Source organism: Danio rerio, chromosome 5, assembly GCF_049306965.1.
Source record: "Danio rerio strain Tuebingen ecotype United States chromosome 5, GRCz12tu, whole genome shotgun sequence".
Classification (NCBI taxonomy): Eukaryota; Metazoa; Chordata; class Actinopteri; order Cypriniformes; family Danionidae; genus Danio; species Danio rerio.
In genome coordinates, this window is record NC_133180.1 from 70,857,968 (window position 1) to 70,884,612 (window position 26,645).

A 26,645-nucleotide genomic window follows, 5' to 3' on the forward strand; every position below is an offset into this window, starting at 1 on the left:
AATTGCATATCAACGGTTTTAACCCTTAAAGACCGAGACAGCCGCCCGCGGCTAAAAATAAGTATTGCTCTTAAATGTTTAATAACTTTTGATCCGCTGATCCGATTCATACAATTCAAAGATTGGCATAAAGAAGAGAGTCTCAGCTTTCCAGTGCTGTATCACATAACATTCGCGGACTTTCAGAGGCTCCGGAATCAGTGCGGTTACGTCATCAACATTTGACAACGCTGATTTGACAAAGAAACGCTCGTCACTGTGTCTCCGGACAAATCAGACATGATACATTGATGCATTGTCCCTCCTCCATGCCCAGATTGGTTCAAACTCGCTATATCACAACCAATAAGCATAGGTTTCGCTTTTGTTTGTGGACCAAGCTTTTTGAACAACACGGAATGAGAGAAAGGCATACATTTATGCGCGGCTAAATAAAACGCAAAAAAAAAAAAGTTTTGCATGAAATAATTCTCATACTAAGTACTTTTGCATGCACAGCAGCACAGAAACATGACAAAACAGTGACACAGCAAAGACGAACTGCTGCTCTTGCTGTTTTCAAAAGACACAAATGAAGGTGCAGCTGTTTGTCTGCATTGCAGACAACCATATCCAAATCCATATCGATAGACAACCATATCCATGCTGGCACATAAAACCTAAGGATGTTCCATATTGAATCTAATTTCGTTATGTAACTATTTATAGTATAGTAAATATTTATATCTATTTTTTACTGAGGATTTGCACCATGTTTATTTGGACTTTATTTGGACTTTGACACATTATTTATTATTTTCTTATTTTTATTTGTTCATTGTAAGTGGTGTTGTTTATAGTAACTAAAAAATGTATTATTTGGAAAAAGTCAAATTTGCTTCACTGTTCTATTATTTTGTAACATTTGTAACATACCGTATACCGCGAAACCGTCAAACCGTGGTATTGTTTTAGACGATTATCATACCGTGAAAAATTCATACCGTTACAACCCTACTCCAGATCAATGTAGCTTCTTCCTTCTGAAGGACACATTATCTGAAACTGCACTTTTTGTTTTGCTGTCTCATATGAAGCATTATTAAAATTCTTCCAGAAAACCTCGTGAGGCTGTTCTAAAATCATTCCATGTGTCTCTGCAGGAAAAATTAAGCTTCCAGACCCTAAACTTCTGGTTGAGAAATTCATGTTAAGGCGGAACTTCAGACTGGACCCTCAGGGAACGAATTTGATGTTTGCATTTTTCGCTCAGCACTTCACACACCAGTTTTTCAAGACTCACAACCGTGTGGGGCTCGGGTTCACAAAAGGTCTGGGTCACGGAGTGAGTAGCACATTTTAAGGTTTTTTTAATAACATACACCGTTTACCTCTATTCGTAAGTAATTGATTTGCACGTAAACAAGTAAAACAGAATTTTTGATACTTATTGGCATGTTAATCCGCCCATATGCACTGAAAACCAAACATTAATTTCTAAACAGCATTAGCTTTGCATAATAAAGTTCTGTACACTGTCATCTTGAGTGCATTTGAACATAATTTTTGATTCGATATTGAAATGTAGGTGGATGCTGGACACATTTATGGAGATTCTCTTGATCGCCAGCTGGAACTGCGGTTGCACAAAGACGGGAAGCTGAAGTACCAGGTACTGCTGAGCAGCTCGGAGTCATAAGTTTAGACATAAGTCATGCTAGGCCGAGCTTAGCTCCAGTTAAAAGTCAAACACCATTCTGTTCATGATCATCTCATTCATGAAAAATAATAAAAATAAAAATAAAATATTTAAAAATAATAATAATAAAACAATAGAGGGACCATCTGGAAATTTTGCTTCTCTAGATTTAAAATGTATAGTTATGTGTTTGAGTACAACACAGCTTTTGCTTTATTCTGTAAACTACAGATGACATTTCTTCCAAAGCATTTTACATTGAGAAATGACAGAATTGTGCTGTTTTCAGACATATTTTTGCATATTATTAGATAAAACAATACCAACGTTTTAAGCTCAAAAGTTAAGAAATCAATATTTGGTGCAATAAACCTGATTTTTAATTAGAAAATTGCTGTAAATGCTATTATTTTTATTTGAAAATGATACCAGATCTTTACAGAATAAAAGAAACATTTTAAAACACACTTAATAAATACAGTAAATCTGTTAGGAAAGTTATTAAATTGATCTAATTGTGATTTATTTAGATATTTTTCCTGAAATAAAATGGTTCTTTAGAGCATTTTGTCCATTAAATGACACATATGAGACATAAAGCTGTCATTTTCAGACAAGCTTATATGCAAATGTAGACAAGGCAATACCAATATTTTAAGAAATAAGTTAAGAAATCATAATATCTAAATTGAAGAACTGTTAAAGATCCAGTCCCTGATTAATAAAGGGTCTAAGCCTAAAATAAAATGAATGAATGACTGTTAAAAGATCCAACTGATCTAATTTAACAGATGAAAACAAATAATCAAAACAGATGTTAACATTTTTCTTAAAAACACACAGTGGTGGAAAGAGTACTGAAAAATCATACTTAAGTAAATGTACCATTACGTGCCCAAATATGTAGTGCAAGAGTAAGTTTCTGTTGTAAATATTACAACAGAGTAAAAAGTAGCCCTTTTAAAAGTACTTAGGAGTAGCGAGCAGTGTCGTGCAAATTACTTTAAAAAAGTAATAGTTACAATAGTTATAATTAAAAATGACTAATTACTACTGGAAAATACTTATAAATACTACTATTTAATACTATAAAAAATACAAAATAATCTGCAGCTCCTTCAGTAATTTAATATTCACTGAAAAACATTACATAGGTTGATCACAGCAGCTTGACTTATTCAAAAGACATAAAGAGTTCACCCAAAACGTAAAATTCTCTTATTAATCACTTGTTCCAAACCTGTTTGCCCCTTTTAACATGAACAAAGAAAACTGCATACCTGTAACCATTGACATCCATAGAATGAAAAAGCACTGCAGTGTTTGGGTGTTCTGAGTTTGTCTGAGGTAATTAGTCTACCAAAATTTTTGTATACTCCAAAGTATGAAGCTGATCGGTGCCCTAGGAAATGCAAGTGTGCGCATAATGCCTTCTCTCTCGATCTTGCACAAAAAAATAGGCTAAGTTGGGTTGCCATGTTTTGTGGTGCTGGTGTCGTAGAATGCTTTCTATTCAAGTGAACAAGTTGCTGGTCAAGGTAAAAGCAGTCAAAAGTTATTTACAAGGTTTCTGCAGGGTCTTAAAAAGTCTTAAATCTTAAAATCCAGGACACCGATTGTGCATAATTTAGTTTTTGAAAGTTTTAAAACTTGTATGAAAAAAGTGTATGGCTACAAGTAGAGCTAGCTTGTTTTTACAATATTTAAAATATTTTTTTTTAATTATTATTGCATTATTAAATGTATTAAATTATAATAAATGTTTTTTTGATAGGGCAAATCAAAACATCTTTTTCATCGGGGCCATTTGAAAAATTCCTTAGCCTTTAGCCCTTTATGAGTCTAAAATTTTATTCATAATGATTTTAATAATGTCCTAAAAAGTCTTGATGAAACCTGCAGAAACACTGTATTTATAGACTGGACATAGACTGCATTTCACAGTAATACTTTTGTATTTACACTCAATGAAATCAAAGTAATGTCTGAATTTTCACTTGAAGAAGCAGCCACTCTCGACAGCAACCCATTCAGCTCACGTTCTTTAACATTTTAAAAGTACATGCTTATTAACTGACGTTGCAGCGAAAAACGTGATTTAAAAGAAGTGTTTTTTCTTCTAAATACTATAATTGTATCTTAAGTAACACAATAACACTGGCTTTAGTAACTGTAATCAAATTACACAAATTTTAAATGTAATTAGAATACAGTAAAGCGTCACTTTTGGTAGCGAGTAATACATTGCGAAAGGTTACATGCAATTTGCGCGTGTATTTGAAAATGTAGCATTATGTAGAGAATTTAGTTATTGTTCAAGGCTATTTGGCGTTTTTAGTCATCATAAAGTAAACATCCTTCATCTTCTCATCAATGATGTGCAATCTAAACAGTCTCTGGGTCATTGCGTTTAAAGATTTTGGACATCTTCTTGGTCACTTTCCAAATATGTCTTGAAATTGATCATTATTATGCAATTTTTTAATTTTTTTTTTTTTTGGAAAGGGAATTTGATTAGACTGATTTTTCTACTTTAGCCAATCCCCATAGACAAGAAAAAATGAAAGAGGGACTCTCATATCCAAATTTCTAACATCTTCTAATAGAGCTTCACCTCTGCAGTTGCTTCACTATAAAGCAACCATTTACATTTAGCCATATTTACATATTTTACAAAGGTTTTAAAGGTTTAAACTACATGTGTTTTATGAATGAGAGCCTGTGTCTTCAGTTGCTTCATTTCACAGCTGTCTGCAAGTATTCCCTTCTGCAGATAACCTCATAGTGTGGCCGCAGGATTGTGGGTGTGATTATAGTTTCAACATGTGGTTTTGCTTAGAACTGAGTGATGTCATTAAAGATACTCCTCACTGTTTAGTCTATTAGCAGGAAAAACACTAGTGACTAGTTCACTAACCAAAGTCTTTGAGAAGAGTATTCTGTCATTTACTCATCCTCCATGCAGCTTTATTTTGGGATGGTCGTACAAGCAAGGTCAATACAGGAACAGGCAGGAGCAAAACAACGGCAAAACAACATCCCGAAGCGCAAGTGTTTCGAAACACTGCACCAAAACATGATCCAAAACACCCAGGTGACGTGAATAAGGTGATTCGAAATTGAAACACTCCGGTCATGTGACTAAAATTATTCTAAACACCAGGTCATGTGACCAAAATTATTTGAAACACCAGGTCATGTGACTAAAATTATTCTAAACACCAGGTCATGTGACTAAAATTATTCGAAACATCAGGTCATGTGACAAAAGTGATTCGAAACACCAGGTCATGTGACTAAAGTATTTTAAAACACACAGGTCATGTGACTAAGGTGATTCAAAACACCCAGGTCACATGACTAAAGTGTTTCGAAACATCAGGTCAAGTGACCAAAGTGTTTCGAAACACCCAGGTCACGTGACTAAAGTGATTGGAAACACCAGGTCATGTGACTAAGATGATTCAAAACACTCAGGTCACGTGACTAGAGTGTTGCAAAACATCAGGTCACGTGACTAAAGTGTTGAACAACCAGGTCACATGACTAAAGTGTTTCAAAACACCCAGGTAATGTGACTAAGGTAATTCAAAACACCCAGGTCATGTGACTGAAGTGTTTCGAAACATCAGATCATGTGACTAAAGTGTTTTAAAACACCCAGGTAATGTGACTAAGGGGATTCGAAACACCCAGGTCACATGACTAAAGTGTTTCAAAACATCAGGTCACGTGACTAAAGTGTTTCAAAACACCCAGGTAATGTGACTAAGGTGATTTAAAACACCCAGGTCATGCGACTAAGGTGATTCGAAATACCCAGTTCATGTGAGTAAGGTGATTCGAAACACCCAGGTTACTTGACTAAAGTAATTCAAAACACCAGGTCACGTGACTAAAGTAATTTCGAAACACCCAGGTCATGTGACTAAGATAATTCGAAACACTTAGGTCACTTGAGTAAAGTGATTCGAAACACCCAGGTCATGTTACCAAGATGATTCGAAACACTCAGGTCATGTAACTAAAGTGTTTAGAAACACCCAGGTCATGTTACTAAGGTTATTCGAAACACCAGGCCATGTGACTAAAGTGATTTAAAAATCCCAGGTCATGTGATCAAAGTGATTCGAAACACCCAGGTCATAAGACTAAAGTGACTTAAAGCATCGGCCATTTCAGAAGTGATTTGAGATCTGGCAAATCTACGTTTGACTGATAGGATCGAAAATAAAACTGTGTCTCATGTAGCCTCGTGGACTGTGCATGAGCTCAGAATAACTCTGCTGCAAATGGCCCAAGTTTAAATCCTGACTCTGAAATTATGGCTTAAAGAATTTTAACAATGTTTATTTTTTTATGACTAAAAGAAGACATATTTATTTACAAAGTGTTCATTCGGATGTCAGACCAATGTTAAAAAAAAAACACGTTACAAGAACAGAGCTTTTAAAAATTAATTTCAGGAACTGGTGCAAAAACCTCTGGGAGTTGTATTTCATATAGAGGCTGGTAGATGTGTAGTTCTCTAATGGTGGGCAAAGCGAGGCTTCATGAAACACTAAAACAAATGTGTTGAAACTCGAAGCAAATGTGTTGAAGCTTCAAAACATCTCGAAACTTGTCTCTAAAGTGACACCTCGTGGTATTGCTGTGGAACAGCTTCAGCGTACAAAAAGTTAAGCAAATTGAGGTATTAAACCCCAAGTTGTGGTTGATTTAGTGAAGTGGTGAGAGTTCCTGACTAGCATGCAGAGAGAATGGGTTTGATTTCAGGATGAGTGTTTGTACATGTTGGGATTGAAACTTAAGACTTTTGCAGCACAGTTACTCTGTGCACATGCATGGTCCATGATATCCACTGAATTTCCAACCCTGCCTGTCAAACGCAGATTTGCAAGGTCTCGAAATGCTTTTGAAATGACCGTTGCTTTGAATCACTTTAGTCACGTGACCTGTTGTTTTAAATGCATTTAGTAACGTTACTTGATGTTTTGAAATACTTTAGTCACGTGACCTGGGTGTTTTGAGTCACCTTAGTCTTGTGACCCGGGTGTTTCAGATCATGGTTTGGTGCAGTGTCTCAAAACACTTGCGCTTCAGGATCTCGACACTGTATGGAAATGTCAGTTTCATGTCAGCCATTCCTATAGTTCTCCAGCGACTTGCAAATACTAGATCGCTGGTAATCGTGACACTCATTGTTTAAAAGCTTTTATTCCACTCAAACTAAAAGAGGTAAGACTTTTCCCAGAAAAACAAATGTTACTGGAAATACTGATGAATTCTCGATGAATTGCAAGCTCAACTATATTTATTTAATGACCCCTCATAGTGAAAATAAGTATTGAAACATTCTCTCAGTTTTGTGTTGTTCTCTGTGGTTTTCTGTAGGTGCTCAACGGTGATATTTACCCCCCGACGGTGCGGCATGCACAGGTCAAAATGAGTTACCCTCCATCAGTCCCTCCAGAGCAGCAGTTGGCAATCGGGCAGGAGGTGTTCGGGCTGCTGCCAGGGCTCGGCATGTACGCTACCTTGTGGCTTCGTGAGCACAACCGTGTGTGTGAAATCCTGAAACAAGAACATCCAACCTGGGGTGATGAGCAGCTCTTCCAGACCGCCAGGCTCATCATTATAGGTGCAGATTGTCTCAGATTAGAAAGTCTTTCCACTTTACTTTAAACACTGAATATCTTGTACCTGCAGGATTTTAAAAAACTTTATCCCCATTTTAACTGTGAACTGTTGACTTGACTCAAGGTGAGACCATTCGTATCGTAATCGAAGAGTATGTGCAGCATCTGAGCGGCTACCGGCTGAAGCTGCACTTTGACCCCACGCTGCTCTTCAACTCACAGTTCCAGTACCAGAACCGCATTGCAGTGGAGTTCAATCAACTTTACCACTGGCACCCGCTCATGCCTGACAGCTTCTACATCGACGGAGACCACATTCAGTACTCAAAGTTCATATTCAACACATCGATCCTCACACATTATGGCTTGGAGAAGCTGGTGGAGGCCTTCTCAATACAACCCGCAGGACAGGTAACAACACTATGAAGCAATAATATCCAGCTGTAGACTCACAGACCCACACACGTTTCAGGACAAACAATCCAGGCTTCCAAGTAAGAGGGTCTTTCAGTGCGAGTATTTTGATTACGGCTAGAAGAGTTACAGCCGTGGCTTCTGAGAATGTAGTGTCAGGGGTAGGTTAAGGGTTGTCGTAGGTTTAGACTTCAACAAAACACAGATTAATGTAAGGGGTAGGTTAAGGGTTGTCGTAGATGTAGACGTCAATAAAACATAGGTTACTGTAAGGGGTAGGTTAAGGGTTGTCGTAGATGTAGACGTCAATAAAACATAGGTTACTGTAAGGGGTAGGTTAAGGGTTATCGTAGGTCTAGATGTCAATCAAACCCAGATTACTGTAAGGGGTAGGTTAAGGGTTGTCGTAGGTGTATGCATCAATAAAACATAGGTTACTGTAAGGGGTAGGTTAAGGGTTGTCGTAGGTCTAGACGTCAAACAAACAAAGATTACTGTAAGGGGTAGGTTAAGGGTTGTCGTAGATGTAGACGTCAATAAAACATAGGTTACTGTAAGGGGTAGGTTAAGGGTTGTCGTAGGTCTAGACGTCAATCAAACAAAGATTACTGTAAGGGGTAGGTTAAGGGTTGTCGTAGGTCTAGACGTCAATCAAACAAAGATTACTGTAAGGGGTAGGTTAAGGGTTGTCGTAGGTGTACATATCAATTAAACACAGGTTACTGTAAGGGGTAGGATTAAGGTTTTGGTAGGTGTAGACATGAATAAGCTACTACAGGTTAATGTACAATCTCAGAAAAAAGGTATGCAAGCTGTCACCGGTGTGATACCTTTTCAAAAGGTACAAATTTGTACCTTAAAGGTCCAGATTAATACCTTAAGGGTACATATTGGTACCTAAATAGTACAAAAGTGTTCCTCTTTAAACTGTTAGATACTAATATATATGTTTGAGGTACCAATATGGATCCTTTTGAAAAGGTACCACCCAAGTGACAGCTCACATACAGCAGATGGTTAATGGCGATTTTACATGCTGAATTGGGCCAACAAGCACTTACATTAACCTGACCTGAGCCAACATGTCACAACAACACACTAAACCAACTAGCCTGACCAATAAAGCCCAATGGTCTACCATCGGCTTAGTGTGTCCCAGCTCTAAGGGGAAGCTTTAGGGTTGGGGTAGGTGTAGACGTTAATAAAACATAATAGGTTGAACAAACAAACTATTCAAAATTAACAGCAATAAAAACGGTATTTGTAGTATACTGTGTATTTTTAATATTGTCTAAATTTATTAAATATACACAAATGTATTAATAAATTTAATGAATAGAAATCATGTCGACATTCTTAGCATCCTGTCCAGTAGGTGGCGATAATGCTAGCTAGTCGCCGTTAAAGGTCCCATGAAATTAAAATAAAGTTTTTTAGATGTTATTATAAGTATTGTTCGTTTTTAGGATATCTATAAGCTGGTGCGCTTTAAAACAGTGACTAAATTCATGTTTAGAAGATATAAAATTTATATTCTTCATTATATACAATCAAATGCTGTCTAGTATCTGACATGCCCCGTCCCTTTCAAGACGCTTCTCAATTGCTGTTCATTTGATGCTTTTGAGCTCAACCATTGTCACTTATAGAACTTTGATAAAACAAAACGCTATTGGCTGTTTTTTAAAGGGAGGAGCTACACTATGCCCCACCCTCTCTTCGGGTTTTGGTTGAGATTACGCCAAACATCGTATAAAAATGCATGTTTCAAAGCACTTAATGGGACCTTTAAACAAGAAAAAGAAGACTGATCCATCATTAAATATATGAACCCTTATTGAGTAGTTACTGATCATCAGGGCGTCAGCCATTTTAATTGTTGTATTTTTAAAAATGTAGTAAAATTATTAGTTCTGCTGATGTTTTTAAATTCCAGTTTTGATAATGTATAGTAGGGACATGCTCATTCTCTCTTGATTGGGATGCACTCTATATGTTTTGCTCGAGCCTGGATAGTATGTCCCGAAATGTGTGTGGGACTGCAGTTACATATCTCATGAGGGCTTTTGGGGAGAGTTTAATGACTTTAGCGTCTGCTCCAAAAGACAAGCACTGTTTCATGATGAGGTGCAATGACCCTTGAGCTGTTAGCAGGATTTTAGCTCTGGGTCTGTTTTTGTCACTCCATTTCCTATGAGTTTACCACACTTGTCTGTCTGAGTTCTTAAGCTTTTTCACCCCCCAAAAAAACATTATTTTACATTTACTCTTTTACATTTACATTTATTAATTTCGCCTATGCTATTGTCAAGAAAAAATAAGTTAAAATCACTTCAAAGAAACAGAGAGCAACAGTAAATGGACTTAACAATGTATCACAATATTGTCTTCCATTTTATTGTGTTTATTTCTATCCAACAGAACTCAAATATTTTAGCAATATCACACGAGTAGTAGTGTGATATGGCTGGATACTGACACTGGTGGAAGGTGTGCGTTGGCTCCAGGCCACAGACCGAGTCCCTTAGTAGCCCACCAGTGCCAATATACAGCCATATCGCACTGCAACGAATGTGATATTGCATTTATACAACAGTTTGACGGCATATTCATGTAAATAATAATGAAAATCAAACACATTGAGTCTCAAAAACCCCTTTGTACAAGGAACTACTTTCTTCCACCATTCATTTACATATGCAGCTGACCGTCAGGAGAGCAGAAACCAATGCTACTTCACCAACGTCACTTTAGAGCTAGTATTTGAATGATTCTCTAGTGATAAAGTGATGAATAAACAGGTGATGTTGCTGACTATGTTTGAGATTATGAGGCTGAACAGCATGAAATGCCATCAGTCTACAGAGATTTCTCTGTTGCAATCATGATATCACTATAATTAACCCCAAAAAAGACAAAGCAAAGCAAAACTAACAGATTACTACAGTATAACAGGGTATATACAGAAATCAGAGAGTGTAATTTAAAACCTTTTAAGACCTTTTTAAGACTCTTTCCATTCATTTTAATACCTCATCCTCACTTTAGGTATTAACCTGTAACATTGGCGACATTTTAACTTACAGTGTACTGCATGTCAACTGCATGCTGAGTGTAACAAACTAATACTAAATTTAATATTATTCATGTAGTAAATAAAAATGGTTATCCAGCAGGTGGCGCCAATAGAATGGCAGAAAAAACACTGTGTGTCCGTGCTTACTGCAGTAAACAATGAGAATAAATTCAGGCAAACTTTAGCATACAATCTTACATTGTATAATCAAAACTAAATTAAATACAAATTTAATACCTTGTAAAATAGAATTTAAAACTTTTTAATAGCCTTAAATTTCTCTAAATTGATTTATCAACTCTTAATACTTTTTAAGACACCGCAGACACCCTGTACAGCACTACAAAATACAAAAAAGAGAGATCGACTTAGAATATTACTCACCTGTTGTATAATGATTTGTTCAGCTTTAGTTTGAAATACAAAAAGGAAACGCTGAGTTTTTCTCCCCTAAGGACTTATTATGTGGTCTTTCGCCATCTTGTGGCGGTCAACCATTAATTTCTTTGCTCTGCATGCTGAAGGCCGCCGACACGTTGAATCTACAATATTATAAATATTTAAAAATGGACACCATCCTTATAAATAAACTGCATAGTTGCAAGCTACACAACTACATTCTCGACTAAAAAAAAGCCTCAAAACTACATTATGTTGTCCAACAGCTGCAATATTTGTCAAACTGTAGTGAGTTTATTGATCTGCTGTCTCTCTATGTGGGCGGAGTAATACAGAAGGGTGAAAAGGCTGTACGAGTGCTGTTATTGCAGAATATCACATGGCTATCAGCCAATCAGATTCGAGAACCAGAGCGAACTGTTGTATAAAATCACATAATAAGCAGCTGATCAAGTTTTTTTGGATTACATAAAATACACTAGCAGGTTACAATCAAACTTTGCAGGATAGTGGTTTGAAGCCTTCTGAATTATTATTGTGAATCACACATTGGTGTTATTTTCAATTCATTCATACTGGACACTAGAGGGCGCTCTCGCACAAACTCTTCATATTTTGAAATACGTTAGCTATCGCTGCTGCAGTGCAGAGGATAAAGATGATAGAAATTAATAAATGGATCAAACATGAACACAATAAACAAACTCTTATGTTAATATCTGGATTATTTCTGTACATTAAGTCATCCTGGTTGTTGTATAACCGTAAAGTACATTTATAAATCAACGCTAATTGACCTAGCATTCATTACTGTATTGAAAATTATTAAAAACGTACTTTCCGAGTGTAATTATGAATAAAAATCTCTTGTCTTTTTAATGACACAGATCGGAGGGGGTCATAACATTCACCCAGTGGTGTCCGGAGTTGCTGAGAGGGTCATCGTTGAATCGAGGGAGCTTCGACTTCAGCCGTTCAATGAATATCGCAAGAGATTCAATCTGAAACCCTACACATCCTTCGCAGAATTGACAGGTATAATTGAACTTCAAATTTTTGTACTATTTACAGTACAGGAGAAGAATGGTGAACATATATTTCATCATTACTGCCTTTAAAGAGCCTCTTTTATCTAAAAATCACACTATGCTTATTAGAGATGCACGGATCAGCTGAAATGTCACCCGAATCTGCAGCTTCATACTAATCATCCACCCGCTTGCACATATCATTTTATCTGAAATATATCCACACCCGATCATAACTTTAATAATTCTAATTCTTTGTTTTAGGCATGACGATAAGTCAGCGTGGATAGTTCGTTATTAACAGCAGATTCAGTGAATGAGCTAATCTGAGCATCTATCCCTTGTATATCAAGGCAGTACAGGTCCACACATTCATCCATGAGACCAGACTTAACTTCCAGTTGTATTTTTTTGCTGTCCCGTTGAATGTAAGAACTTAAAGTGCTTGTTAGACCTGACTGGCCTTTTGATTTAGCACACACGTGATGTTTTATATTTAAGGTAACAGTCTTGTGGCTTTCTTATACATACATCGCTTCACAGCCATTGCATATTACATACCCAGCGCTTGATTCATCCTCGTTAACCACTTCACTAAAACGCTCCCACACGGCACTTTTGTGTTGCTTTTAATTCTTCCTTTTTTTAAGTTTCTCTTGAATCGGTTTCGCCTCCATTTCTGCTTTAACAAATGGACTTCCTCCACCATGCGCATATATATTTATTTTAATTAGCCTGAAAATTAGGGCCTTTTTGCCTGATGAAAAATGTATTAAAAGCATGTTTATATTTTACAGAATGTGTTTCAAAAATACAAAGCAAAAATCATTAATAATTAAACTCATTCACTCGCAATTAATCATAATGAATTTTTTATTACCCGACCCGCCAGACCTGTGGATTATTTGCAGCACGCGCGGATATAACCGCCATCTCCGCATCACTAATGCCTATCATTATATTCGTAATGTGTTCAGAATGTAATTAATTCATTGTTTTTTAAGAGTGTAATGCAGGGCCGGAGTGGGACTCCTTTTCAGCCCTGGAGTTTCAAGCATTAGACCGGTCCACCTCAGTTCACGACTGACTATATTAAAAATAACGTCATTTCCAATTTAGTTTCTAATTACACTGTCACGTCTTTTTAAAGAAAACAGCTGCTTTAGAACTTCAAATGTTCAACAACCTTACAGTTTTATATGCCTTAACAATAAAAATGAAAAAACAATTTTTTTACTCAGTTAAGGATCGAACACGGATCGACGACGTCATAACGCAACGTGGTGACCATTGGACCACAATGTCGCTGCTATGCTTGTGAGGCCGGAATGATAGTTACATCATCATTACCCTGCTGGCTGCATTTTGCTCATGGGGCTGCGAGACAATAAATAAGAAGAGTGAGGCTATGGTCAAATAAATAAATAAATGAAAAAAAAAGTGCAACTGGTGAAAGTGCAAGCAGCTAGAAACACCGGCCCTTGCGGCCAAAAAACGGACCGGCCCACCGGGAACTCTCCCGGTCCCCCCGATTGGCCAATCCGGGCCTGGTGTAATGAGAGAAATTGGATTTTTAAAGTGAAAATTATTTCTGTGCATAACTTTTAGTCACAAGCCACAAGTTTTACAAGCTGTTTTAGCAAAGTTTTACTGACAATCCCCAATTATTTTTGGGTCTTTTCTAGTGTTGTCAAAATTAGCACGTTAACGCATGCGATTCATTTGAAATATTTATGCGTTAAAAAAAGTAGCGCAATTAACGCAGTTGCAGTGTTTTTATTTCCTGTTGTGGCCGCATGTGTTTAACGTGCAAAGAAATATGGCTAAGACCAAGGAAGCACTTTTAGAAGGAAAGTTTCAGTACAAAACATGTCGCATCATCAGCCTCTCCAGCGTTTCCTCCAAAGTTTAATGTAATTTTGGATGTTTCATGTTTAATCTTTCAAGTTTAACTGCAGTTCAGCGGTTTCACTTTCATTCAGCAACATATTGGTCACGCCCTTTGACAATTATTGGATTAGAATATAAAGTAAGGACTGCTGGAAGAGTGTTGTTTTATCGGAATTTGATACCGCATGGTGAACGAAAAGAAAAACCTCTGCATTTCGTGACTTGGGTGGTCCATTAAGGTAATCAGAAATCGCTGTTTACATGGTAGACTCTTAATCAGAGTATTATCTTAACCATATTAAAATCTGAATATTGGTGTCCATTTAAAGGTGCTCAGTGAAAGTGCCAGATGATGTCACAAGTTGTCAAAGACAGTGCATTCCTCTGCCTTTATGTTAAGTAAAGTTTGACATTTTTTCTCACTTGCACGCAACTTTTGTAAAGCGTCTGCTTCACGTTGCTATGTCAGAATCCTTGCTTGTAAAATACAGCCATACTTTAGAACACTTAGTTTATGCAAAATTGGTGAACGCGATCATGCGTGTTTATAAATCTGAAGGGAGTCGCTCACCGGGTGTGCTGTACTGCGCGCGTTGTGTGTGTGTGTGTGTGCGCGTTTCCTAGCAACAAGAACATATGCCTCACATCGTCGACAGTGTCTGTATCCCTCAAAGTTGTTTAGAATGAAATGTTTAGAGATGGTGGGACCAAAGTCCCTGTAAGAAGTCTATAGCCTTTGGTGTAAAAACGCGTACCTGTGGGTGCCTTTGATGTACCCCTTTATGCTTGATTTTCTTCCTTGTCGCAGCACTAGTGGGCACCAAAATTAGGCACAGAAATTAAAATCCTGATTCCGTGATTCTGCTTGTGAGAGACTGTTCTCACTCTCAGGTCACATCATTCAAAAGAAAAGAGCCACATTGTCCCCCGATAATAGCCCCTTTCACACATACAGACCTTTCCGGAAAATTGCTGGCAATTTTCCGGAAAGGTTGTATGTGTGAACAGGTCCTTTTTGAAAATACCGGTAAATTCGTTCTGGCTATTTTCCAGAAAGAGAAGTTGTAACATTACCGGCAATTTGCCGGAATGCTGCGCTGTGTGAATGCAGAAGGAAGATTGCCGTAATAAGCGCGTGCACGTCTAGAACGTGCTGACGTGAGACGTCTGCTTTAGCCAATCACAACAGTCAGACGCATTTACGTCCGCGCGGTTTGTGAGAATAAAAACCTTTGAATATTTTTCCAGACACATTTAGCTGCTAGAAGTTAGTCAGATCACGTTTATATGTTCTTCTTAATGCCAACTGTGTAAATAATCATCGATGTGATGCTTATGATAAGCCGTTGTTTGTTTACCTTCAAGCTTTGCGTGTGCCTGTGAAACAGCCTATGAGCGCCTGCACACGCACATATTATGAACATCTCGACATGAGAAAGTGATCCTGCGAAAGTTGTTCACAATATTGATCATCCACAGAGTTTAGTTTAATTTAGTCAAATGTTTACAAATACAAGCGCAGCCGTTTAAAGCTCATTTGTGGTGAATGACGTCAGAATTTACCGGTATTTTGGAATGGATGTGTGAAAGCTCTTTTCCGGAAAATTTCCGTAACGTCCTCGCCTGTGTGAACAGCGCTTTTTTGAATATACCGGTAAAGTCGTTCCGGAAATTTTCCGGATATTTACCGGTATCACTGTGTGAAAGGGGCTAATGTCAACAGACTGGTCTGTCTCAACAACTGGCTGAATGTAAAGGAAAAAAAATCTACTTTATAATTAATGTTCTCAACTCTCAGCAATACAACTTTTCAATGAGTACAATTATTAGCATTCAATACTTAATTATTATAATTTTCCAATTTCCATACTTGCAATGCCTCTATTTTGGAATTTTTTTGCAGTCTGCTTATAATACAACATTGAAATCATTTTTGTTTGTTATTGGCATTGGTTGTTTTGGAATTTAAACGGCACTTACATGCCTGTGCTTTTATTTCTGTAATAAATATGGCTTTATGTCCAACAGTTTGAGGTTCTTGATGGTTTATTGCAGGTTTGTTGTTTACATGAAGAAATCTGTCTTACAGGTTAAACAAAAATTCTGATAAACAATTGAATTTAAATAGTTTCTTTGTCTTAAGTTTACATTAATTTTACATTTCAATAGCCAAAATGACAAATTTCAGTCTTTTAAATGTGATTAATCGCGATTAATTGCAAAAAAAAAAAAAAGTGTGATCAATTAGTTACATTTTTTAAATTTATTGACAGCACTGGTGTTTTCATAAAGACACACACAGAAAATAGTCAACAAAATTGAAAAAACAATTTTCACTACAAAATGGCTCTTCCTGGCAACTGTCTGAATTTAGTTTGACCTCCAGTGGCTTGTATGATCTTTCTTCTACTGTAGTCAAAGATTTATGTTTGTTATAATGGCTTTACAGCCTCATGCATTTTGGGTATCCTCCAACAATTGAGTGATAAAATAATTTGTTAAAATAATTTTTATTTTTAACAGGCTGTTGTAGTTGTGGTCAAAGTGTGCAGCCCTTAGGCTGGGGAGTGAACCTTACTGCTGCCACACAAACCACCCAATTTACATTTCTATTACATGTTACTTAAGCCTAGGGCGAGAAATGGGGAGATAAGACTAGGAAATGCCATACTGCTGCTATAATGTTCTGGCCTCTGATTTATCAAGGCTGGTTTATTCCTCTTGGTGTTAAAATATCATTGTTAAAGTCTGAACATTCTTGTTTTCCAGGAGAGCAGGAAATGTCTAAAGAGCTGGAGGAACTATACGGACATATTGATGCTATGGAGTTCTACCCAGCTCTTCTGCTAGAGAAAACACGACCTGGTGCGGTATTTGGTGAAAGCATGGTGGAAATGGGGGCCCCTTTTTCCCTAAAAGGCCTCATGGGAAATCCTATCTGCTCCCCAGACTACTGGAAGCCCAGCACATTTGGAGGCAAGACAGGCTTCGATATAGTAAACTCTGCTACTTTAAAGAAACTGGTGTGCCTTAATACGAAATGGTGCCCGTATGTGTCTTTCCACACTCCCCCATCAGATTATAAACCACAGAGGACATCTCACGGCGAACTTTAGCAAAACGTCTGTCTGGAATCCCGCTGAAAACACTGAACACAAATAAATAAGAAATTCAAAAGCGCAAACAAGTTGTTTGTAGCAAGGTGATTGAAGTGTATATTTTTGTAAGAGGTTACACTTTATTTTAAGTCACATTAAATACTGTGTGCTTACATCAAAATTAGTACAATGTACTTATTGTGTTCAAATTGCAATGCAGAAATTAAGATGGTAGGATTAGGGACAGGTTTGGTGGTATGAGTAGGTTTAATTGTGGGTTAAGGTGTAAGGGATGGGTCAACAATGTAAATGTAATTACACACTGTAAATTAATTACAGGTGTAATGTATGTACAAGTATGTACATAATAAGTGCATTGAACCAAAGTTTTCATTTAAATTTACAGACACATACAGGAGCACCTCATGTTACTTAGACCCAATCCCAATTCTGTTTTTGTACCCCTTCCCCTTAGCCCTTAAAACCGAGGGTTAAGGAAAAGGGCTTCAAAATTTACCCCTAAGAGTTGGGACAGCACTACAACACCTGCACACAACATCATATGTCCTCGCTATCTCTTGCTTCATGTGAGATCAGACAATGGCGACTGCTGTATTTGTTATTTGTTGGTATTTATCTTGAGGAAATCACTGAAGGCATATATTATGTTCTCATAATGATCCAATGTGGCAATGAGATCGTAACTGTGCTGTGCATTTACACAGTGGCCATATTCATCAATGTAAACACACCAAAAACAGTATGTGTCTCAGCTTCCAATTACCAGGCATTAGCATTAGCGTGTTTAGTGTATATAAAACTATGATTGGCTCTGAATAAAATTATATAAATGGTAACAGTACGGCATGTGGCTCAGCTTTCAATTAGCAGGCCTTAGCATTAGCATGTTTAGTGTATTTAAAACTATGATTGGCTCTGAATAAGATTATATAAATGTTAACAGTACGACATGTGGCTCAGCTTTCAATTAGCAGGCATTAGCATTAGCATGCCTAGTGTAGGCTATCAAATTATGACCAGTTCTGAATAGATTGATCTAACTGGTAACACATTTTGTGTCTTAGGTTTCCATTAGCAGGCATTAGCATTAGCATGTCTAGTGTATATCATACTTTGATCGGTTCTGATTAAAATGATCAAATTGGTAACAGTACAGTATGTGTCTCAGCTTCCAATTAGCAGGCGTTAGCTTTAGCATGTCTGTATATCAAACTAAAATCGGTTTTGAATAAAATGATCTGTAGCAGTACAGTATGTGTCTCAGCTTCACATTAGCAGGCATTAGCATTAGCATGACTAATGTATATCAAAATATTATTGGTTGTGAATAAAATGATCTAACCATCCTTGGCTGGTTGGCTGGTTTAAGCTGGTTGCCCTGCTGAAAAATCCAGCTTAAACCAGCCTAGGCTGGTTGGCTGGTTTTAGCTGGTCGACCAGGCTGGTTTTAGAGGGGTTTTGGCCATTCCCAGGCTGGTTTCCAGCCATTTCCAGCCTGGTCTTAGCTGGTCAGGCTGGGAGATGACCAGCTAAAACCAGCTTGACCAGCCTAGCCAGGCTGGTAGCCCAGCCAAAACCAGCTATGTCCAGCTTAAACCAGGCTGGTCAAGCTGGTTTTAGCTGGATTTAGCTGGGCATTTTCCAGCCTGACCAGCTAAGACCAGGCTGGAAATGGCTGGAAACCAGCCTGGAAATGGCCAAAACCCCTCTAAAACCAGCCTGGTTGACCAGCTAAAACCAGCCAACCAGCCTAGGCTGGTTTAAGCTGGATTTTTCAGCAGGGTGTTCAGCCTGGTTTTAGAGGGGTTTTGGCCATTCCAGCTTAGCTGTTCAGGCTGGAACATGACCAGCTAAAACCAGCTTGATTAGCAGTGTTAACATAGCATGTCCAGTGTATATCAAACTATAATTGGTTCTGAATGAAATTATCTAAATGGTAACAGTATAGTATCCTTTAGCTTCCAATTAGCTGGCATTAGCATTAGCGTGTCTAGTGTATATGACCGGTTCTGAAGAAAATAATCTAAATGGTAACAGTACAGTGTGTCTCAGCTTTCCATTAGCAGGCATTAGCATGGCTAGTGTATATCAAACTACTATTAGTTCTGAATATAATTATCTAAATGGTGAATAGTACAGTATGTCTCTCAGCTTCCAATTAGCAGGCATTAGCATGTCTAGTGTGAGTTTGAGAAAGTCAAGACGAGACTTTTAATACGTAATTATTATTACTTTGTTTTATTGATTTATAACTTTCACTTCAATGTAAAATCAACCCATGAAGAACCCAACACTCCCGATCTCTCGAGATTATGTTCAACAATACAGGTCAGAGAAATAACTAATGTTAAGGTGGTTCAAACCTTTGGCACGAGCAGAAGTAACAGTCGAGTTGTTGCACAAAATAGACCAACTTTAAGCTCCATTTACTCTCCATTACTGTGGAGGCCTTTCCCAACAATACTTCACATAATAGCACGACTTACAGAAGACATTTTTGTAAGAATCCATAAAAGATTTGGAAACAAATGCTAAATAGTATCTAATTTTCAGAAAAAAAAACATATATACATTTAATTACTCTGACATTCTTGCAGTATTAAAAATTCCTTGGCGTTATAAGAAAGACAGTGTATATAAACCTGATGAATCATCGATTTTCCCTACAATTATACCATGAATCTGAATATGCATACTTCCATTCTAAACTATATACAAAAAAGCTAAATGCGGAGTACATGAATAAGCCAAAACATTATGACCAATCATAACAGGGGAAGTAAATACTATTGACCATCTAGTAGATTTCCAGGTCAGATATATTAAATGTTACGCAAACAATCAGTTTATCGATAGTTGCGTTTCCATCCAAATATGCAAATTAGACTTCGATTTAGACGTACTGTAAGCGCAAAAACTGGAATATCGTATAAAACCTTTGCGAATAAGGCATCATTTCCATCCAACCATTGTTTCCATCCCACTCTGATGACTGGATTTAATAACTAAAACAACAATTGTTTGTTGATTAACCGAGCTCATTTTTGCTATCACACTATCTCTTAAAACAAAATCACATGACTGTTTCTGTGTATATATATATATGTATATATATGTGTGTGTGTGTGTGTGTGTGTGTGTGTGTGTGTGTGTGTGTGTGTGTGTGTGTGTGTGTGTGTGTGTGTGTACGTGTATGTATATATATATATATATATATATATATAAATATATATATATATATATATATATATATATATATATATATATATATGTATATATATGTGTATATATATATATATGTATATATATATATGTATATATATGTATATATATATATGTATATATATATATATATATATATATATATATATATGTATATATATATATATATATATGTATATATGTATATATATATATGTATATATATATATATATATATATATATATATATATATATATATATATATATATATATATATATATATATATGTATATATATATGTATATATATATATATATATATATATATATATATATATATATATATATATATATATATATATATATATATATATATATCTTAATAGATAGATGTTTTTAGAAGGTCACCTGGCACGAAAAGTTGTATATTTTTGTCTTCATAACACTTCTCGGGTGGATGTTTCTCTGACAGCAGGAAAATACACACTGCATTGTTCAGGAATGACTAAAGAACATGATGAACAGTTCAAGGTGTTGTCCTCGCCTCCAAATTCCCAGATTCTAATACTAAGAAGCTCTATGGTCAATCCAATGATCTTTCGGATATGCTGGATGGTCAAGTTCATTCCAAGGTCCTCTCAGCCTACAGGACTTGCTACGAATGTCTTGGTGGCAGATTTCACAGGACTCCTTCAGTGGTATTGTAGAGTCCATCTCTCAGTAGCTTGTCATTGTTCTTAATGTTTTGGCTCAGTGTTGTGTATAGTAGTCACCATTTGAAATGGATCATTTAACCTTTGACCAAACCCAAAGTTGTCCCAAATCAACTCCCATTCTTGGCTTTAGGACAATTTTTTAAACATTTTTGATTTACTTCAAATGTTGACTACTGTATACATGTCAAACAGTCATCAGTATCGTTTCAGTATCAGCTTGAATAAAATGTCTTGATAAAAGAAAATGGGAAAAATTGTTACTATATACTGTAGGTGATATAAATAAAATTGATCTATGATTACATTTATTTTCCATCTATGATTAAAAATAAATATCTTTTTATATAATATCTAAACTAAATTTTTAAATATATCTGTACATTATTATTAAATATTTACAACAGGGGTCACCAAACTTGTTCCTGGAAGGCCGGTGTCCTGCAGATTTTAGCTCCAACCCTAATCAAACACACCTGAACAAGCTAATCAAGCTCTTACTAGGTATACTCCAAACACCCAGGGCAAGTTGGAGCTAAACCCTGCAGGGACACCGGCCCTCCATGACCGAGATTAGTGACCCCTGATTTACAATAAACAATTTAATATACTCTGAAACAATAGCTGTATGAAACAAAACAATGTTAGTTTGACTAAAAAATACACTTTACATTTTTATTTTATTTCTTTGTTTGTTTGTTATTGGCAATACATTTTTATTAGCAATTCTTTGCTAAAAGACTAAGTATGAAAATCTGTTTTGCTTAGTAAAGAGTCTAAACTCTAAATGAATGGTCTCAAAGCCAATTCCTGGAAGGCCGCAGCTATGCATAGTTTAACTTCAACCAACTCTTAACAGTCTCCAGGGCTGCATCCGAAATTGTCTACTACACAGTAGGTGCTGCATTTGAATTTAAACGTACAACTCTGATGTTAGAAAAGTACGCTCTATACAGTACGGATGTGAGTAGTATGAATGGAACTTGGAGGTACTACATCCACCATTTTGTCATGTTCATGTGATCTACCCGCATCAGTTATATCGATTCACTCCCATACATAACGGTGCATCATGGGATAGTGTAGCGTCCATCCCATGCACACTTCAGAATCTCATCGGAAGTTGTAGGTCATCAAGGTACTTCTAACATACTGTTTTTCGAATTCTGTAGATTTAGACACTACTTGGCTCACATACTGTTTTTAGCCTACTATATAGTATGGAAGTATTCAATTTCGGATGCAGCCTAGTAGTCTTGAACAGTTGGATTAGGTGTGTTTTGTTAGGGTCGGAGCAGATTCGAGATTGAGATCTATGCTCTAAATCAGGGGTCACCAAACTTGTTCCTGAGGGCCGGTGTCCTGCTGATTTTAGCTCCATCTCTAATCAAACACACCTGAAGCTAATCTTACTAGGTATACTTGAAACACCCAGACAGGTGGTTTAAGGCAAGTTGGAGCTAAACTCTGCAGGGACACCGGCCCTCCATGACCGAGATTGGTGACCCCTGCTCTAAATGGTATCAACTAACCGTTTTATTTATTCATTTATTTATCAGTTTATGTTCTGTTATAGTATCATGAATGTATGTCACTGTCATATTACTATTACATATTATTGTCATATCATATTATCTAATAAATTTGTTATTAGCTCTAAACATTGCTTAATTTATTAATAATTAGTGAAACCCAACATGTAGGTTGATGCCAGAATTATTAGCCCTCCTGTGAATATTTTTCTCTTTCAAATATTTTTTCCAAATTATAATTTACAGAACAAGGAAGTTTTCACAGTAGTTCATATAATTTTTTTTCTTCTGGAGAAAGTCTTATTTGTTTTATTTTGGCTAGAAAAAACTGTTTTTGTTAAGGTTTTAAAAATATTAGCATCCTTAATCAATATTTTTTTCAATTGTCTACAAAATCAACCATTGTAATACAAAGACTTGCCTGTATATTTATATAGATATATATAATTTTTTTATATATATATTGTATATGACACATCATAGTTTTTCAACCCAGGCTCATTCTACAAAAAGTACTGCTATACACATTTCTGAAGAGTGCCAAATATGTCCCAGGAGCTACATTTTTTTTGCAGTTTTTGTTTTTGTAAATCCACCAGAGGCTGCTGTGTACGCTTTTTGAGGTCTCAAATTTAGTCGCAAGTGCCATTTGAGCCGGCTGTTCTTGTATAAATCCACCAGAGGCTGCTGTCGACTGACTGACTGATTGAGTGATGACTGACCCACCCTCCTCCCTAAACCCAACCAATAGTTTTTTCAAAAGCGCCGATTGACCCGATCACCCACTTCCCTAAACCCAACCGATAGTTTTAAAAAGCAATCTAAACAAAGAAAAGCCTTTACCTGATTTTTACTACATTTTCACTTCTTACCACATTCTCATCCTGGTTTTTACTTTTTTATTTAACTTTTTTGGCTTTTGTTTTTGTCTTACCCGATTTCTGGAATGGAACCTTGTCATCATGGTCAACTCCTCTCTGTGTCTCAAGTCTGCCAACATACACGGGGAGCTACTGGACAAACTGGTAACAGTGGGAAAGCCATAAATATGTAGGTAAGCGCGAAAAGGAATGGTGTCATACCACTCAGTAACGTTCGTTTTAAAGATAAAATGCAGCCATACGTACTTCTGGCAACATAATTTCCAGAAACTTATATAGGGCTACGTTTTCAGAATGAGCCTATGTTGTAATTAATGTTCATTTCAATAGTTGTTTATTCATAGTGTATAATAAACAATATGATATAATATAGTTGCTATATTTTTATCAGTGAATTTCTGGTAACAATAGCTGCCATTTTTCACCATAATTTTAAAAAGAAAATATTTATAGTCCGTCTAAATGGTTCTGGTCCAGTGTTTCCCAACCCTGTGCCTGAAGGCACACCAACAGCACATATTTTAGATGTCTCCCTTATCTGACCCATTAACTTCAGGTTTTGGAGTCTCTTCTAATGTTCCGATGAGTTGATTCAGGTGTGTTTGATTAGGAGGAGGTTGAAACTGTTGGTGTGCCTTCAGGAAAAGGGTTGGGAAACACTACTGGTCATTGTTAAATGCTACAAATAAAAAGCTTTCACCTGACTCTTATTACACAATCTTGTTATTTACCGAGCCAGCAGAGGGCGCAGTTAGTTCATGCTCTAGCCTGGTGTTCAGCTGCTGAACTGGTGCTCCGAATGCGGGGTTAGTGGCTGCCAAAGGGGCTGATGGGTAAAAGTGCACATCCACTGCCACAGAGGTCATGCCCAGCGACACGCAGTGGGACAGCAGGAGCGGAGAGACGCCATGCGAGATGCTGATGCTGTGACGCACTGGGGTTGAGGAGGGATCGGTGGTCCGGAGGGTCAGGGATGAGCGCAGGCCCTCCTCCTGGGCTGGTGCTGGGTTTGGGGGAGGGAGGGACGAGGCGTCCTGACAGGGTTCAAACTCTCTGCTCCTCCAGTCTTCCATGCACTGCAGCTGAACGTCAGTGTGTGGCGAGGGACTGACCTTCCCCTCCTCAAATATAGTCTCCAACTAAAGGCAAAAACACAAAGGTTTAATCAACATTAAAGGGTCACGAAACACCAAAACACATTTTTTGAGCTGTTGACAGTCGTATATGTGTCCCACACTGCTAAAAACACTATTAGGACACATATATCTCACTAAAAAGTGAAAATTGGTTGATTTTGCGTTATTTCGAGCAAATTCGTACTTCCGGTTTGAAATGAATTTTTGAGGCTGCGTCATGGCTTTAGCGTGTATTCCAGCATATAGACTGGATGTCCGTACCTGAGAGTACCTTATTACGTCTCGGAGTATGCTGCATTAATGCATGAGTAAGACTTGGTTCAATTCAATTAGCGCGCTCTATTGTGCAACTTCATTAATATGCATGCTAGCTTCCAAGACTGTGTTCAGACGGCAGAGAGACGACACGTTGTGTTGCCAAAACAAGCGTGCAGTGTTGCTTTTATAATTTGCTGCAGTGAAGATTTTGTTTTCATTTTCTCTCTATGGGAGCGCAGCTGGACTCACGTGTGGATTACAGTGTTCGCGACGCACAATAGTCGAGAAACTATGCGCAAGGTACACTGTTTACCCGAGAGCTTTTCTCATCTGGAAATGATGAGATCAGGATTTGCTGCTCGTCTCCTTTTAATAAAGACGCGGCTCTAGTTGGTGTTCATTGTCCTGTCTCTACAGATTTGGTAAGTGAGTGACCAATGGTCTTTGTTTATTCAGATGGCGAAGCTAGCTAAGTGCTATGCAGGTAAACCTCAGTCCTCTCACCTCAAAAGGTGCTCTAGCCACATAATGATTTGAATGATTCTCTAGCGTAATGTCTAAAATTATGGCAAAACAGGTGATTTTGCTGACATTTTAAAATTATAAGGCTGAACGGCATGAAATGCCATCAGTCTAGAGATTTCCCAGTACTTCTCTGTTGCAATCGGGAGATTACAATAGTTAACTCCGAAAAAGCCTAAGCAGCATAAACACTACTACAGGGGTCTCAAACTCGCGGCCCGCGGGCCATTTGCGGCCCTCAGTGCAATATTTTGTGGCCCGCGCCGACCGCTGTACACTGACAGAATCAGCGGAGCGGGGAGAGAGAGCGCTCCCCGCTCCGCTGATTCTATCCGTACACAAAGGGGCGGGGGTGCCGGTGACGTCACCACGCACCCCGCCCCTTTGTTAGACGCTGTGATGGGCGGGAAGTGTTAGGAGGGAACTCGCGCCGACCAGAACCAAGGTAAGCTGTTCCCGCCCCTGCCTGCCACTTAGCTACCTATCTGCAGCCTGCCACCTACCTAGCTACAGCCTGCATCTTATATATATTATAGGTAGATACAGACTGGTACAGACTGATGTGACTGTGGGGTGGGGGTGTTTTATTTATACATATATACGCCTTTTTTTTAGGTGAGGGAATGGAAGTTTTGAGTGAGTTTAGACAGGTCTAGACTTAATGATGATCATCTTCAAGCCATACTGAGGGTCTCAACTGCTTCCGCTCTAAAGCCAAATGTGGTTCAGATTTGTGAGAAAAAGCGCTGTCAAGTCTCTGGCAGCAAGAAGTAGGCAAAAGATGCCATGTTCAGAAGAACTGTTCATAATCTTCACTCAATGTTCTATTAATGTTTAGGACACTTCATGTTCAGAAGAAATAATTAAAACTGTTAATAATGACATTTGAGGACTTTTTTTTGTGAAATCCCTTATGCGGCCCAGCCTCACCCAGACTTTGCCTCCTGCGGCCCCCAGGTAAATTGAGTTTGAGACCCCTGCACTACTAGATTGCTGTTGTGTTTGGGATAAAGAAAAATGCTAAACACATGCGGGCATTTCTTCTTTCTTTCTTTTTACTGAACTGGTCGGTTACTTATTAGAAACAGTTGTCCAACAAAAAAGTAACAGGGTTATACAAAGAGTGGCCAACACAAAATATATACCATCTCACACTTCC

At 37.5% G+C, this 26,645-nt stretch overlaps 2 protein-coding genes across 6 annotated transcripts in view; one reads left to right on the top strand and one right to left on the bottom strand.

The window, feature by feature from the left end:
• Window positions 1–17,403, top strand: part of ptgs1 (prostaglandin-endoperoxide synthase 1) — a 46,222-nt gene extending 28,819 nt beyond the window's left edge. For 2 of the 3 annotated variants that reach the window (XM_073949746.1, NM_153656.2), the window contains 6 exon segments: window positions 1,143–1,324; window positions 1,568–1,651; window positions 7,073–7,319; window positions 7,442–7,728; window positions 12,094–12,241; window positions 16,894–17,403. In XM_073949746.1, the coding sequence (XP_073805847.1) occupies window positions 1,143–1,324; window positions 1,568–1,651; window positions 7,073–7,319; window positions 7,442–7,728; window positions 12,094–12,241; window positions 16,894–17,240 (1,295 nt within the window). In that variant the 3' untranslated portion in view covers window positions 17,241–17,403. 3 annotated transcript variants of the gene reach the window in all.
• A 6,484-nt stretch (window positions 17,404–23,887) lies between these two features.
• The window catches only part of LOC101882342 (uncharacterized), a 34,956-nt gene continuing 32,198 nt past the window's right edge, over window positions 23,888–26,645 (bottom strand). For 2 of the 3 annotated variants that reach the window (XM_017356386.4, XM_073951628.1), the window contains one exon: window positions 23,888–24,709. In XM_017356386.4, the coding sequence (XP_017211875.4) occupies window positions 24,281–24,709 (429 nt within the window). In that variant the 3' untranslated portion in view covers window positions 23,888–24,280. The remainder of the gene's footprint in view (window positions 24,710–26,645) is intronic. The other variant, XR_012406484.1, reaches the window with a different exon arrangement.